Source organism: Vespula vulgaris, chromosome 24 (genome assembly GCF_905475345.1).
Source record: "Vespula vulgaris chromosome 24, iyVesVulg1.1, whole genome shotgun sequence".
NCBI lineage: Eukaryota > Metazoa > Arthropoda > Insecta > Hymenoptera > Vespidae > Vespula > Vespula vulgaris.
Window position 1 is genome coordinate 1,361,083 of NC_066609.1, and position 17,267 is coordinate 1,378,349.

Here is a 17,267-nt window from a genome sequence, read left to right on the forward strand (position 1 = left end):
GGATATAGAAAAAAGAATACTAACTGGGTTATTTGAACGATTTAGATATTAGTCAAATTAATCCGTACGTTTTATTCAATGGTCAGAATTAATCTGATACGATTAGAGACAATGTTACCAGAATTGATCCGTTAACTGGATTAACATGCATGTAATGAATTTTATCAGAATTAATCTGATAAAATTCAGAGCAACGTTTTATAAGAATTAATTCCTTCTTTTTAAATCGTTCATACTCTGAATAAATATATACGAATACACACACATATATATATATATATAAATTATCACAATTAATTCAATACACAGATCAATGTTGCAATAATTATTAATTCATTAATTACGACAATATTTATTCATCCTTAGAAATTATAATCGAAATACTTGTTAGAAAAAAAAATTCATAATGCGAATAAATATATATATATATATTTAATATATATTATCACAATTAATTCAATATAAAGATCAACGTTGCAATAATTATTATTGTCGTGATTAAAATATTTATTATTCATTAACAACATCATTAGAAATTATACTCATTAGAAAAAAAAAAAAAAGAAAAAAAAAAAGATTTGATTTCTTTCTTATTTTTCTTTCTTTTCCATAGAACTGTGTAATACCTTGAAGGCGTTGCGTTGGAATTTATTCATTTTGGCGGCGGCTTCTCTTTCAAGTTAACGAGACCGACTACATTCAACGTTATCTAGTACGATATATAACCAAAAGGAATCACAGGGTATACACAGATACATCTGTAAGTACATACCTCGAGTTTGTTGGTGATGACGCAAAGAGAACGAGGAAATTAGACGAGTGGTCAAGAGAACGAATACGAATAGTTTTATAAATCAAGAGGAAATAATGAACGGCGGGTGAGTACTTGACAAAAGCATTTATTTAGCATGTATAACTTTTATGACGATGATTATTATTATTGTTATTATAATTATTAATCCAAAAAAAACAAGATCGACATTATATTTATATACTTAATTTTTCGAGATCTTGCAACAGTGACTTAAACTTTATTTATTTTATTTTTTTTTTATATATATATATATATTTTTTTTACTTGGTTTCTTCTTTGGACTTGAAGATTCATTATTATGAATCTCTCTCTCATATTTGTTTTTTTGCTATGATTGGTAAACAATGGTAATTAATTATTTTATAAAAAAAGAATAAAATAGTAATAAAGAATTATGTGTATATATATACAGGAGAATACTATGTGGTAATAGGATTTTTTTTTTTTTTTTTTTTTTTAAAGATAGACAGACGCAGTGTCCTATTGAAATAATGCGTTGCATTTTTTTGGCCTGACGTTTTTAACTTTTCAAGGTGCTTTCATTTCTTGTTTCACACAATATTTAAATGCCACATGACCTTCGTTCCGTTGCGGAGACTACGAAGAAGGAATAAAAATCAAAGTTATTCTATAGTTATTTCACATTTTCAAGTTCTCGTTACGAAACTGGATTTTTATTAAACGTATGATTTTTCTTTTTTCTTTTTCCTTGTAAAAGGAAACAAAAAAATTTCTTTAAATATTCTACTTTTTCTTTTTTTCTTTTATTTTTTATATGTATTACGAATTTAAAATTATATTCTTCTGTCTCTCTCTCTCTCTATATATATTTTTTTTTTTTTTTTTTTTTTTTTTTTTTAATAATTTTCCAGTTGTTTTTATTTTATTTAAATTTTCTTTTCCTAGAAATTATTTTTTACGTTACTTGTGCTTTTACTTATCAATTTTTTAATTTAATTAATTATATTATTATGTAATATATTATAATTTAATTTAATTAATTTATTCGTTCAATAAAAATCCAGCTGCAAGAGGATAAAAGTATAATATATTTGTATTTGTTATAAAAGTAAAGCAAGGTGGGGAAAAAGAGAAATAGGATGCCCCTGGAGAACGTTGTCCCTCCATGCATCGGTGTATCTCTGAATTTTGTAGTCTGATTACAGGCGCTCGACAAAGATATAGGTATATTTTATATAAGAAAAGAATTAAGAAATACTTTTTATGGGGTTACAAAAGGGATTATCTTTAAGATCATAACCTAAATCGTTCGTTAGATTTGTTATGATAAAAATTTAGAAAGATTCATATTGGAAATATTTTTTCCAATATAATTATTATTTTGGGAAAAAAATTTTGCAATATTTATATATATATATATATATATATATATATATATATGTACAAATGAACAATTTATTTGTTCGATGATACCTTAAATCCTCTCTTAAGACGATCTTTCATAATCGCTATAAACTCTTTGTAAGACAATTGTCCATCACCATCTTCATCAAATAATGCAAATACTGTGTCAATAATATGAGAAGAAAGTACAGATCCAGTACATATCTTAACAGCACGTTGAAATTCATCTGTAAATAAAAATCGATTTTTAAATGAGTGAATAGGTTAGAATAGGGAGGGGGGAGGTAAATAGAAATAACTAATAATGAAAAATTCATTTTTTATATACCTTTAGATATCGGATGATCAGCCAACGTATACATTTGCATGGCTATTGAAAAATCATCCAAATTATTTAAAAATTGATAGAAACGTCGAAACTCGTCGAAAGTAATACCGATTTGTAAATCGGATCGATCTATCATTCTTTCCAAATATTTATCGAATCTGCAAGAATTATTAATTCGTTCAATCTGTATCATATTTATATGAGTTATCAAATGATTACGCAATTTTTTTTTTTTTTTATGAAAATATCTTTTTTGATTTTATTTAACTCAATGATAAGAATTATATAATTCAATTGTAAAAATATAACGGAGCTTTCTGATAACGTATCAATGATATATAGTAAAATATATTTTACTATATAATAGTATAATATTATGGTAATATTATTTAAATAATATTATTTAGTAATTTGCTATTATTACACACATGCAAACGCATGCATTGACATATATATGAAAGAAATGAAAATTTAAATGAAAGAAATTTTAATAGATAGAAACCATCTTACTCGTCGATATCCAATTCAGTGTATCTTAGCAATATTTTAGCAAAATCCAATTCGTTTATAGTATCATGACCTTTGCTATATTCATGAAATTCCAATTCTAATACCTCGTGTTGTAGGTTCTCCATGAAACGACGGAAATCTTCGTATTTTAATTCATGGTTACCATCTTTTCCAAAGAAATGTATCATCAGGGTTGTATCCACTGCATGTCGTCTTTGTAGACCCTATATGTAACATAATTTATAATGAAGATTATATTTAAACCCACTATATAATTTTTAACAATTTCAAAATTTATTTAAATTCATTACTAATTTTAATAATTTCATTTAATTCCATTCAAAGAAAATTAATTATTTTTTATCTGAACATTTTTTATTGGTACTTTTTCTTTTCTTTCTAAGTATAAATTATAATCTTTACAATATTAATAAATAAGTATTAATAATAATTTAATACATATGTATATACACGATTAAAATTTATATTATTAAATTTTATCATATATACATAAGATATAATTTTGAATTGTTATTATCACAGACAATTAATATAATAATATCATATTCTTATATTTTCATATATTAATATCGTATGTTTCTTACAGATCTTATCAAAAATAATATTACATATAGTTGAGCTTAAATTCATAATCTGTTATAATCATGTTTACTTGAATATTGAACCTATACATGGTGAGCAGAAAAAGAAAATATAGAAAAGAAATTCAATCGATTTCATATTGAACGATGAAACATTTTCTTACCCTTAACAAGCAACTATTGATATCGAAAAATGACGTTGATTGTAAAACCGAAGAAAATCTTTCTTGTCAATACCTGATCATCGTTTATGTATTGTCCTTGGATCTCTTCAGGACTTTCTTGACGTTGATTCAAATGTTCCAACTCGTCTTTCGTTTCACCACCATGACGTCCTCTCCATGCATGACTAAAGACTTTTTCCATCTGCATCATATATGCATTAAAGAATGAAAGATAGAAGAAGAGAGAGAGAGAGAGAGAGAGATAGAATTATATATACAATATATATATAAAGAGAGAGAGAGAGAGAGAGAGAGAGAGAGAGATAGATAAAGATAATGATAGCAGGATAAATATGATTTGAAATTATGAAAAATTATTAAATTATTTTATGTAACAACATATACATGCAAACATATATAAACATACACTCACGCACACACTCGTGCACTCATATACATATATTTATTAGAAATTATACACACATTATATTTGCACGACATTAATGAGACAGGAATGATTTTTTCGTTTTCCAGCATTTAATGTATCTGAAATAGAAGTTTGAAAAATGCATTAGCATAAAAAGTAGGTTAGAAAGAGAAAGAGAGAGAGAGAGAGAGAGAAATAGTAAGGGTGGCAGGGGCGAAATGCATATTATTTTATATTGTTATTTTGTGTGATTATTTTAGCTTAGGATTTGCATATATTAACAATTGTGACGAGTGTCTTGCAATTTTTTTTTTTCTTATATTAATTCTTTTTTTTTTCTTTTTTTTTAATTGTATTAATTTTGTTCATTGGGATAATGTTTTCATAGTTTAATTTTGAATACAATAATTTTTTATGAAAGGAATGGACAATTTGTTAAAAAAGAAAAATAATTAATTGTAATATAATATATATATTATTATTATTATTTATATTATAGTTATAGTATATTATAGCTACAATACACAATAATTTATATATATATATATAATTTTTTTATATTATTAATTAATTATAATATTTATATGTATATTACTTATATACAAAAATTACTAATTATTATATATATATGTTTATGTAACTAAGTATTAATATTATTGATCAAATTAATTATATATATATATATATATTTAAATATAAATTAATTATTATGCATACATAACTTTTTTTTTTGTTAGAAGATAATTTGGCAGTAATCTGTTAAGTCGTTATATAATAAGGGTACAAAAAATAAATAAAAAAAAGAACACTTGTTTATTTATTTATTTCTTTTTTTTTCTTTCATTTTTAAACCAACACCACAACACGGACTTACATAAGAAACAGGGATGAAATTATCGGTCTTGTTCGTTTGTACGTGTACAACACGAAGTTTTATAGTCGCTTCAGTTTCTTCGCATGGTGTCAATATTTGTTGCAACTGATAGGTTGAAATGAAAACAATAGTAACATAAATAAATAAATAAAAAAATATATTATAAATAAGTAAAACTTATATTAATCGATAGAGTTGCAACATGTGTCAAGGACAACGTGTTATAAACATTGTTTCGTTCATTTTTAATTTGTCAAAAGAAAATTAATTGAATAAATTAAAAATAAGTAATTATGAAAGTAAAATGTTTTATGAATCGCAAAGCAAAAGGGGAAAAGAAAAGAGACAAGCTTTGAAAGGAAAAGAAATAATTTATAAAAATCCAAAAAAAAAAAAAAAGAAATTGGAATCTTTATGATAACGTAAAAAGTTAATAAAGCAATGATGATGATAATAATAATATTATTATTGTATAATAATACTAATTATTATTTTTATTATTGTTATTACTTATGTTTTGTGCTGAAATTATGAAAGATTATAATGAAAAAGATAGTATTAGTCATCGTTATCAAATTATTATGACGCGTTTGTGTTAACCCTCTATAACTCAATTAATTCTATTTCTTTTTTGCATATTTAAATAATTTTTTGATCACGCAATTGTTTCTTATGGAATATTATATTATACATAATATTGTTATAATATTACTTGTATTAATATATTTATATTGTCATAAATATTATATTAGTTCTATAATATTTATATATTATTACATATGAATATATTTATACGATATATAATATATATATATATAAATAATATTAATAACTAATATTATACTAATATAATATAATTATATATACTTGTTATAATATATTATATCTTTTATAATACTATACACACACACATAGAGACATATATATGTACATACACATACATATAAAGTAATATGGTGTTATAGAGGATCAATTAATATTTTTTTCTTTCTTTATGATCTCTTTATATACCCTGATAAAATTGTAAATGATAAAACATGAAATTGCACAAATTAATTATATAAGTTATTATGAGTTAGTATCGATATATATATATATATATATATATATATATATATATATATCATTTCGATTTTTTGCACTCTCTTAAAAGTAGAGATCAGAGTCAAAACTCACTGCACGTTTCGTCGTTTCGTCGAGATCACGTTCCTTCAAGCTTCCACCAAACAATCGCCGAATCTGGTACAAAATTTTAGATGAGCTTTTTATTATCATTTCTCTTGATTTTTTTTTTTTTCCAATTGTCGAATAGTCGAGCAATATAAAAAATGTATATATAAAAGGAAAAAAAAAAAAATAAATAAATAAAATAAAAACTTATCATCTTCTTCAAGATTCAACTAAAATTTTTGTACGACGATATTACAATTATTTCAATAATTTCATTAAGCTGCAAAAAAGAGAAAATATTCTTGTGATTAGATCTCCTTTCTTGTATCTTTCATGGAACTGTTATCAAATGTTTCTATTACATACATACATAAGTACATACATACCTACATACATACATACATACACATATACGTACATACACACATAAATATATAGTTTAAAAAAATACTTTTCTAAGATGATAAGCTGGACATGCAAAAAATGATAAACATTCGACATACATATATATAATGAAATATTGTTCAAACATACTAAAAATGATCCTATCAAATATTATTTCTTGATTTTCAAAATTAACCTATTATTAGAATCATATGTTTTATATAAGAATTATTGTCCATAATGATTGTTATTCCTTTATTTATTTATTTATTTATTTATTTATTTATTTATTTTTTTGTCAAAATTATTCTTATCATTCCCCAAAAATTATTACACGTCAAAAAGTCTTTCAAAATCTTTTTTTATTTTTAAGATTAGCCTTTTAATAAATATATTATGCGTTCTATAAAAATTGTTATATATGTAACAATTGTTAAAAATTTGTTAGTTCCTTTTTTTCTTTTTCTTTTTTTTTTTTTTTTTTTTCTTTTCAATTTATCTTTAATCTAATTTACGTTGAAATATTACGTTATGCGACAATTATTAAAAATTTCTGTATGTATATATTTTATTTATTTATTTGTTTTAATTAAGATTATCTTCTATCTGAATAACGAGTTACTATGAGTATCATTATATAGATAATCGTTTAGAATCTTTTTTTCATATTTTACTTTCTTTTCTTTTCTTTTTTTTTTTTTTTTTATTATTATTATTTTTCTTTCTCTTTTTAATCTGTCAAGATTATATTTAATTTATTAGTTTTCTTAGATACGATCGTTTTTAGTCTATAATATTTTATTCTTATATACCAATAAAATGATAATTCGATTTTATTCTTATATAAAAGATGATAATTCGAGATAATCGAAATATATATAATTAAAGATAACAAATCGTTTAGATAATTCTTACCACGAGGAACTCGGTCTTATCCACACGTTCGTTGCCATCGGTATCGAACATGTTGAAAGCAATGTGAAAACCAGTTTTCGGCTCTGCAACGAAAGCATTGATCATAATAAAAATACTAATAAAAATAATAAAAAGAAGTAGAAGAAGTAGAAGAAGAAGAAGAAGAAGAAGTAAAAGAATTATGATGCGTATTCATCTCGAGTGAAATTATTTTAATGATTAGTTTAATAATTAAAAACAATTACATTTATGTATATGTATATATATATATAATGTGTATATATATATATATATATACACATATATAATAATGCAGTTAATTACTTTTCATGAAAGTTATACTATAATATTAAATACTACATACTATGTAATAAATTTCAATCTTGAATATTATTATAATATATATCTACATCCAAACTGTGATAATAAAATTCAAGATTATTATTATTTTATATATATATATATACAACTTTATTATTCATTTATATATTATAACAAACTTTTTATAACTTTATACATACATATATTCATTTGTATAAAATTATAATAATCAATTTTAATTCTAGCTCCATTTCCAAATGAAATACAATAACAATATAAAGATAAATATATATATATATCTCTATCTCGTAGACCACCAAGAATATAATGTATACACTGTAAATGTCACGAGATCATTTTAATATGCAAAATAAGGAACCTAAGCGACGTATGGATCATCTTTTTCTTCTTTTTCGTTTCTTGACAGTGAAAACTTTATAATAAAGACGTCGTTAACCGACATAACTACAGGGGTTTGCAAGTTGTTCTTAAATAAGAAAGATGGCTAACGTTGATACACATGCTCACATATACACACATCTTTCTCTTTCTATCTCTATCTTTCTGGATGTTGTAATTTTAAAATGAAAAGAACACAAGTGTTATCGGTAAAAGAGAGAGAGAAACAGAGAGAGAGACTCTCTTCGTTTGATCTTGGAAGATAGATGAATGCACCGTTCTCTTATAGTTAACTTCTATCTCACTCAAACTCACACTCTCCCACTCTATCTATCTATCTATCTATCTCTGTTTCACTCAATAATATAAGATATACAGGGTGTCTCATTTTATAAACTCATTTTATGATACCAGACATTTATGAATTTTCCTAAAAAAAAAAAAAAAAATATTTCTGTATAAAAATTGTTGGATTTCTTTTTTTTTTCTTTTTCTTTTTTTTTTTTAACACGAAAGTTAACATCAATCGCAACTTTTCTTCATAGATGTCGCCTTAGTCGTGACATCAAAGTCGTAGCAACTTTTTAATTTTTCCAATACTAATACATATTTTAATACTTAATGAGGAATTAAAATAATAATCGTAAAGAGATCGTTAATACGAATTATGGTGTTTTGAATGTTATTAACAAATCGCGTTTATGCGATCAATATTCTTGTTCCAAATAAGAATTCATTAATCAGTCTTTTTTTTAATCAATTAATCAATCAATTAATTAATTAATTTCTTGTTAGTCCGATAGTAATAAAGAACATATCGATGTAGAAATATCGATAAAAAATGATAAATCAAATACGCACGTTGATCTCTTCTTAACATTTTCAATAACATTTTTTAAGGTTAAGAAAAAAGAAAAGAAAAAAAAAAAAGAAAATCACTTCTTTGTCTCGAGAAAAGTGCCATCTATGATACAATTGGAACTAACGTTATATTAAAAAGAAAAAAGAAAGAAAAAAAAAAATGAGGAATCAGACAACTCCCGTTTAAATTGAATATACAATATTTGGTCATATAATTTTTAATGAGACACCCTGTATCTATTCATATATCTATCTATATACATATATATGTGTGTACATATTCGCATAGTTCTGTGGCGAGCATGCATGCAATACATGGTAGCTATGTAATTTCCTCTTGACTAAATTGGTAGACCGCGCAAGTATTATCGTTGAACTTACTTGTCAGAATGGATAGAAGAAACAGGTACTCCGTGTAAGAAATTATACCTGAAAACGGGGAAAGGTTTATAATTAATGTTATTAAGTTTTAAATGATTCGTCTTGTAATGAGAACAGCTATATAACTCTCTCTCTCTCTCTCTCTCTCTCTCTCTCTCTCTCTCTCTCTCTTTGCCTTTCTCTCTCTTTCTATCTATCTATCTATCTATCTATCTATCTATCTATCTATCTATCTCTTTTTCCTTCTTTGTCTTATTTTTACTAATTATTACTTCGATTTCGTTAATTTGACGAAGAGATCTACGTCCCACGTAAATACATACATACGTATGTAATCATGTTCACGAGTAGGTTTTATTTAAATTATTTACCAATTTACAGTGTTTCTTTTCTTTTTTCTTTTTCTTTTTTCTTTTGCTCGATCGACGACTGTATCACTTTTTTATTATTCAATGATTAGATCAATAGAATTATTTTTTTAGGAGTTCGTAAATTTCCTTTTTTTTTCTTTTTTTTTTTTAATCAACGATAATGTTCGTTGGCTGTTCTCGTTATTCATCGATCGAATCAATGAAATTGTTTAGAAATTTTAATGATTCTTCTTCTTTTTCTTTTCTTTTCTTTTTTTTTTTTTTTCTTTAATCGTTTCGTACAATCGCAGAGATGATTAATTTCAATAATCGATTTCTCAAAATTGAAAGAACGAGATTAGCGAATGGGGATAATTTTCAAAAAAAAAAAAAAAAAAAAATTATAATTACTAACAATTTCGTTGACTAATAATCCACTCACTGATCACAGTAATTACTCGATATAATTAATTTCCCTTCGGGCTTTCGTTTCCATTTAAATATCATTCGCGATTAAACGATCGCGACACAATGTTCATTGTAATTAAAATCCACGTTATTGATAATCAATCGTAATTAATTATTCTACTCTAATAAAATTTCTACACACACACACATACACACACGCACACATCCACAACGACACACATTTCATTCACATTCTCGAGCCTCTTTTGAAAAAATTATTAGAACGATAATATAATTATTCAAACGATGATCAATATCTAATAATATATATAACGCTTAATATTCGATTTCGAGGAAAATGATGAGGATTAGAAGATTAGATACGCCTCATAAGTTCCTAGGTATTTTTCTTTTCTTTTTTCTTTTTTTCTTTTTTCAAAAATTTTTTCTTTTTCTTTTTCTTTTCCTTTTTCATTCACGTATATCGAACGACGACGTTCTGACCACTCACAAATAATTTCCAAATCTAATGGTCACTTCTGACCCCTTACACTTACACTTACACTTACACTTATACCAAAGTGTCGATTCAAATGTCCTCGGAATTTCATTGGTGTATCATCCATATCTTTTCCCTCGCATCATATACAACTATACTAACGATCCAAATTTATACCGACGTTGTTAACCATCAAAAGATTTTTTTTCCTTTCACACGCCATAACCACCCCATAAAAATCTTTTTAGGATTAGAGAAGGACGAAAGGCGGTCCATTCGAGATTAGTGAAAGTCGATATGTTTTCAAGGACAACCTTTTCTTCTTCCCCTCTTTCCACCTTTCCTCCCCTCCCCAACCTCCCCACTCCTTCTCACCAATCTACCCTCACTGTCTTTCTTTCAATCTTTTTGAAACACGTTTTTTTATTATTATTATTTTATTATTTTTATTATTATTTTTATCATTATTGGTATTGTTGTTGTTGTTCGATTTTTTTTTTTTTTTTTTGATTCTAACGTCGTTCATTCACAAATGGATGACGAATCGAAAGGATTTGTATTTACGACGGTATTAACAGTTTTTTAAGTGACATTAAAAATCAATTAAAACACATTCTCGTAATCTCGTAAATTAAATGCTCTTTCGCAGTTCGTAAAATCACGAGTTCTTTTCTTTTTCTTCTTCTTCTTTTTTTTTTTTTTTTTTTTCTTGGAGTTATTTATCTTCGAAAAGAAAAACGAAGAAAGAAAGGAAAAGATTAGCATAGGTTAATAAATTCGTATGGGTGTGTCGGATTGAGTAGTTTCTGAATGATTTTCAAAATCGATTTATAATTGTCCCCTCGAGTTCTCGTGATATTTCTTTCGTTTGGTTTTTTTTTTCTTCTTTATTTTTTTTTTTTATTTTTGTTGATAGTAAAGCAACAAGCTTTCGATAAATTTATTTTCCTCTTCTAATCGGATAAAAGATTAGAATCGAACTATCACGAGAGAGTATATAAATAATTCGATTTTTTAGATAGGAATGTATGAATTAGAAAGAAACTAGAAATTTTTGTTTTTATAATTATATATACATATATATATATATACATATATATATATATATATATACAAAAATAATAATAAATTCATATATGTACGTACGAACGTATATGAGTATATATGTACATTCATACAAAGAAAGAGAAAGACAGAGAAACAAAAAGAGAAGATACACACGTACAAACATACACACACACAAATATACATGTAACTAGTTTATAGATCCTATCCTATATGTTTGATCCTATTGATAAAATGAGTGCTAATGGTATGGTCATTACGCGGTATAATTTAATGGGAATGCAACGCGTCGTTTTCTGTTAACTACGATAAGGAAGCAGTATCTTTTCTCTCTCTCTCTCTTTCATTATTTTTTAATTCCTATTTATACTTCTCTTTTTAGAATCTATCCATACATACTCGCAAAATCTTATATATATATATACATATATATATATAAATATTTCTCTGTATGTGTTTATGTCAGTACGTCTCCATACATACATACGTACATATATACGTTAAGCTCAATCTTCCGAGCCGTTTATAATCGTTCCGATTATACGAACGACCGCTTTGGATATCTTCAAAGCAATATCTATCCGCAACTCGAACTCGTTTATCTGCCAACGGAATTTCTGGCTCGTGACACGCATGCGTGCACGCACTCGAAGATAGATAGACAGAGAGAGATAGATAGATACGAGAGATAGAAAGAGAGACAGAGAAGGAAAGAGAGAGAAAGAGAGAAAGATAGAAAGATAGAAAGAGAGAGAGAGAGAGAGAGAGAGTTGCAAGAAACTCGTTATTAAAGGGAGGTGTGAGACTGGTTAACCCTCCTCCTCCTCTTCCTCCTCTCCTCCTCTTTCTATCTCTTTCTCATCTCACCTCACCCTAACTTCTCTTTATCTCTCTCTCTCTCTCTCTCTTTTCTCTTTTTTTCTTTTACTTCGTACCACCATCCCCCTCTACTCTTCTTTACTTCGTCAATCTCTACCCCCCACCACTTTCTCTTCATCCCCTCCCATTCCCCCCTCCGCCATCTCTGTGCGTGACTATTTGCATTTCCATTAGCGCGACAAACGTGAGGCGAACGCGAAACTGCACGGGTTAAAATATATTTAAGTTTGTATGTATATACTTATGTATGTATGTATGTATGTATGTATGTATGTATGTATGTATGTAGTAGTTTTTCTCTTCCTTAGTAGTAAACAGTTTAAAGCAGAAATTTTGTTTCCCCTGATCATTGTGTCCCTATCTAAACGTGTTTAATTTGACACATTTTTATCTCGCGGGCGAAATGTAATTTGTAAAATTTCTCGTAATGATAATGATAATGATTCTGTGGTAAATTATATACATATGTAGGTTGTTTGTTATAAGGTTGTTTTTGAATCGGGGGAGGTGGTAATCGAACGATTGATCGTTCAGGATTATGGTGTAATCGTTTATGGTTATCTTTAGAGTCTTTAGATATTTTTTGTTTAGTATTTCATCGTAAGATCATCGATCTTCTTTTTATTTTATTTTATTTTATTTTATTTTTTGTAACTATCTTGAGATTTTATGCGAGATTAATAACGATCTAAATTAATATTCTAATCTTTCATTCGACATTTGCAAGATAATTAGTTTTTGTTTAACGAAAATTTTAAAGAAGAAAGAAAAGCAATGACAATTAACGAAAATCGAACGAAAAGTAATTTCTTAGAATAAAAATATATATTATTACCATGTGTAATCTTATTTAAATTTTGTGATACAAATAAAAAGTAAAAGATTATATTCGTTGTTAATATAATATTATTGAAACATATACATGTATATATAATTTTTTTTATTAAACGATAATATTACTATCGTTTAATATTATCATTTAAATTAAAAAATTTTATATATATATATATAATATATATCAAAGAAAGTAAATTATAGTGCTTATATAAAAAATATAATCAACGTTTTTTATTCTCTCTCTCTCTCTCTCTTTTTTTTTTTTTTAAACTAGACACGTCACATCTAACATCTATATAAAAATCTTGTTGTACATAATTACTACTCGTTGTGCTGTTTAATATACACCAATCTAATTCAGATTCATCTTACCCTTGTCTCTCAAGCCTCGAAACATATGCGGACTTCCATGGCGTAGCGAAGGTATGGCGTTTCCCATCACTTCCAATTCCTTATCCGACAGCACTCGTCTCTTTAATCTTGCTGAAAAAGCAAGTTTTTTCTTTTTTAAATTTTTTTTTGTTTCTGTTTTTTTTCTTTTTTTTTCTTTTTCGTCTTAATTCTCCGAACGACAGAGGACGTACTACTCCATCTAATCTAACGATTATATTTTCTTTCTTTCTTTTTTTTTTTTATTTTTATTTTTTAAGATCAAAAGATTCGAGGATTGAAGATCTAACGACAAACGTTTCTGCGTAAAAAAATCATTCGTTACTTTTGAACGTACGCTTATCGCAATATTTATACGTGACCTTGAACCCTTTACACTTTCGTTGAAGCTTCTAAAAAAAATATTTCTTTTCTTCAAAATATTCTAAAACCTTTCGAATGATTCACGAACGATTTAAAAGGATCGACGCGATCATTTCTTTATCGTTCGATCTATTTCGATGAGTATATTTTCAATTGTTTCTTTTCTTCCTTTCTTTCTTTCTTTTTTTTTCAAAATTAGATGGATCTTAGTTAAAGATAGGATTATTCTTATGATCGATTTTATTTAAATCTCTTCTATGTTTTTTCGTTTGTCTTTGTGTTTGTGTTTGTTCTTATTTATCTATATATAATCGCATGTGTGTGTGTGTGTGTGTGTGTGTGTATTTGTACGTATACTTACGTCTTGGTTCAGATTCTACAACACTGTCGAGGAAATCTTGCGGAGTCATGTAAAGTTGCCCATCGTATTCGACCGATGCAAATTTGATAAATCTCTTTTCCCTCATCGTTAATTTCACGGCTCTTTGTATGTCATCATCGCGCTGAAATATTTAATTAAATTAATTATATATATATATATGTATATATATATATAGATGGATAGAAATAATTATCTAATCTCTAATAAAGTTATTAGAGCATAATTGGAAATTGGCAAATTTGGTTGATTATGAAAATTTTTTAGTAATTGAGATTATTCTTTTTTTATTATTTACATACGTAATCTGTGTGTGTATGTGTGTATGTAACTTGTTATTAAATAAATATATATATATATTTAAATATATTTTTTTTATTGTTTAATTATATAATATATTATCGCAATAATTAAAATTATTATTTCAAATATTCGCGACGTTATTTTTTTCGATAGAAACAATTCATTATTACTATCATTATTATTATTATTATTATTATTATTATTATTATTATTATTATTATTATTATTATTATATTGTTTAAATAATGTTCTATTCAAAGTTATTATCTTCCATTTTATTTAATCTTCCTTTATAAACACTTGATCAAGATTTTCATATATATTTATATATCGTTCGTACCATTATTTATTTCCATCAAAATTATCGAGATTAAAATAACGACGGTCAACAAATTTTTCGAATAATAATAACAACAACAACAACAACAACAATAATAATAATAATAACTTATCGAAAAGAGAAAAATCAATATACAAAAGAAAGAATGTAGAAGTAAGAAATAAGTTATAAGAAAGAGACAGAGAGAAAGAAAAACAGAGATATAGATAGAGAGAAAGAGAAAGGAAGAGAGAAATACGCATCTTTTATTCAGAGAGTCTCCCGCGAAAAAATTCACGCGAATAAAGATGTCACTTGTGTTACAAGAAAGAGAGAGAAACAGAAACAGAAACAGAGACAGAGATAGAGAATACGAGAGAACGAGAGAGAGAGAGAGAGATAGAGATAGAGTGTAACCAGTGCGCCTACACTTTGACTTCCTTTTTATACCATTCTTTTCTTTAAAATCATTCTTTTTATCTTTAATGCATGTTACACACAAACATACATATATATATATTTAAATAAATTATGTTCTTGAAATTCACAGTTCAATATTTTCTAACAAATTATACATACACACGTATTACATATATAGACGTAAGAAAGGATTTACCGATGATCTAGAATTGATGATCAAAAAAAAAAAAAAAAAAAAAAGAAGAAAAAGAAGCGAACGAATTCTCGCACAAAAGCAGACTTGTTCGAATGTTTTTTCCCACCCCTCCTTCGTCACCCACTTCGTAATAAAATTCTATCTTCTTTTTTACATTGATCTTTTTCTTTTTCTTCCTTTAAATTCTCTCACGATCGAAATCGAAGATCGAATTTCAGAGAGCGTTTATTATTATATTAATCGTCTTCACTTTTAACGATAGATATTCGTCGGACTTCTTTTTCATATCGAAATTCTTTTCGTTCCTCGTACGTCTTTATTTCTTTTCTTTTCTTTTTTTTTTTCTTTCTAAATGGCGTTAGTTCGTTCCCCTTTTCAAACGATCGCATGTGTCGTTAATCCGAAAGATTAGATTTCAAAAGTGTTAATTCATTATTTCTGACGAAGACCATTCGCATGCTCGATTCGATCTCGAAATCTCCATTTGTTCTTCTCCGGGGTGGGTTTTTTTTAACCATCTTACACATCGGAACCTTTTTATCGCCTCGAGCTGACATTTTTAATGGTGAGGAACAACTCACAGATTGTATATGTGTGTATGTGTGTGTGTGTGTGTGTGTATATGTGTGAGAGAAAGAGAGAGATTGAGAGAAGATTTGCGATCCGTTGAAATTAGAAAATTCTCTAAGCAACCTTTTAAAATGCCGCTTCTGAGGAATTCTTTGTTAATCCCACTTCAAGGTCATCTACATAGCTTTACCAAACATAGGTAGAAATTGTTACGAAAGATAGTTTCCATATGTGTGCGTGTGTATGTGTATGTGTATGTGTATGTTCATTTAAAAATGTTTAATATAATTTCAAATACATATATCAAGGATGAAGACATTTTTATTTATTTATTTTTTTATTGTCTGTTTAGACGTAAAATAAAAAATAGTATTACCAAAATATTCCAAAGAAGAAAGAGAAGAGAGAAAAGAAAAAATAAGTTTAGATTAAAAAAATATTGAAAATATTCAAAAGTAAAAATATAGGCATTATATGTATATATATATATATATATATATATATATATATATATTTAGATATAAAATATTAATCATTTTCGATACGAGAAGAAAAAAAAAATTATTACTTATTTTGACGTATGAAGTACTAACTTGTTTTCTTTTCTTTTTTTTTTTTTTTTTTTTTTTTTTTAACATTTCAAATAAAACAATACTAAATAGCAAGACTTTAACTTCATCTGAATATTTTGATAACATATTACGTCTTTATACTTAAATATAAAATATGCAGAATATTCAAAAACAAGGAAAAACACGAAAACAAATATTCTAT

At 26.1% G+C, this 17,267-nt stretch overlaps 2 protein-coding genes across 12 annotated transcripts in view; one reads left to right on the forward strand and one right to left on the reverse strand.

Annotated features, from left to right (window-relative positions):
• Window positions 1–17,267, forward strand: part of LOC127072145 (general transcriptional corepressor trfA) — a 230,038-nt gene that overhangs the window by 6,691 nt on the left and 206,080 nt on the right. For all 7 annotated transcript variants that reach the window (XM_051012359.1, XM_051012356.1, XM_051012365.1 and 4 more), the window contains one exon: window positions 614–878. The gene's annotated coding sequence lies outside the window, so the exon portion shown is untranslated. The remainder of the gene's footprint in view (window positions 1–613; window positions 879–17,267) is intronic.
• The window catches only part of LOC127072148 (calcium uptake protein 3, mitochondrial), a 38,018-nt gene continuing 21,634 nt past the window's right edge, over window positions 884–17,267 (reverse strand). Inside the window, exons 2-12 of one of the 5 annotated variants that reach the window (XM_051012373.1) lie at window positions 14,668–14,809; window positions 13,926–14,036; window positions 9,516–9,563; window positions 7,554–7,636; window positions 6,261–6,323; window positions 5,085–5,189; window positions 3,857–3,985; window positions 3,018–3,241; window positions 2,508–2,665; window positions 2,249–2,406; window positions 884–1,411 (exon numbers count right to left, since the gene is read on the reverse strand). In XM_051012373.1, the coding sequence (XP_050868330.1) occupies window positions 1,343–1,411; window positions 2,249–2,406; window positions 2,508–2,665; window positions 3,018–3,241; window positions 3,857–3,985; window positions 5,085–5,189; window positions 6,261–6,323; window positions 7,554–7,636; window positions 9,516–9,563; window positions 13,926–14,036; window positions 14,668–14,809 (1,290 nt within the window). In that variant the 3' untranslated portion in view covers window positions 884–1,342. The remainder of the gene's footprint in view (window positions 1,412–2,248; window positions 2,407–2,507; window positions 2,666–3,017; window positions 3,242–3,856; window positions 3,986–5,084; window positions 5,190–6,260; window positions 6,324–7,553; window positions 7,637–9,515; window positions 9,564–13,925; window positions 14,037–14,667; window positions 14,810–17,267) is intronic. The other 4 variants (XM_051012374.1, XM_051012375.1, XM_051012376.1 and 1 more) reach the window with 4 other exon arrangements.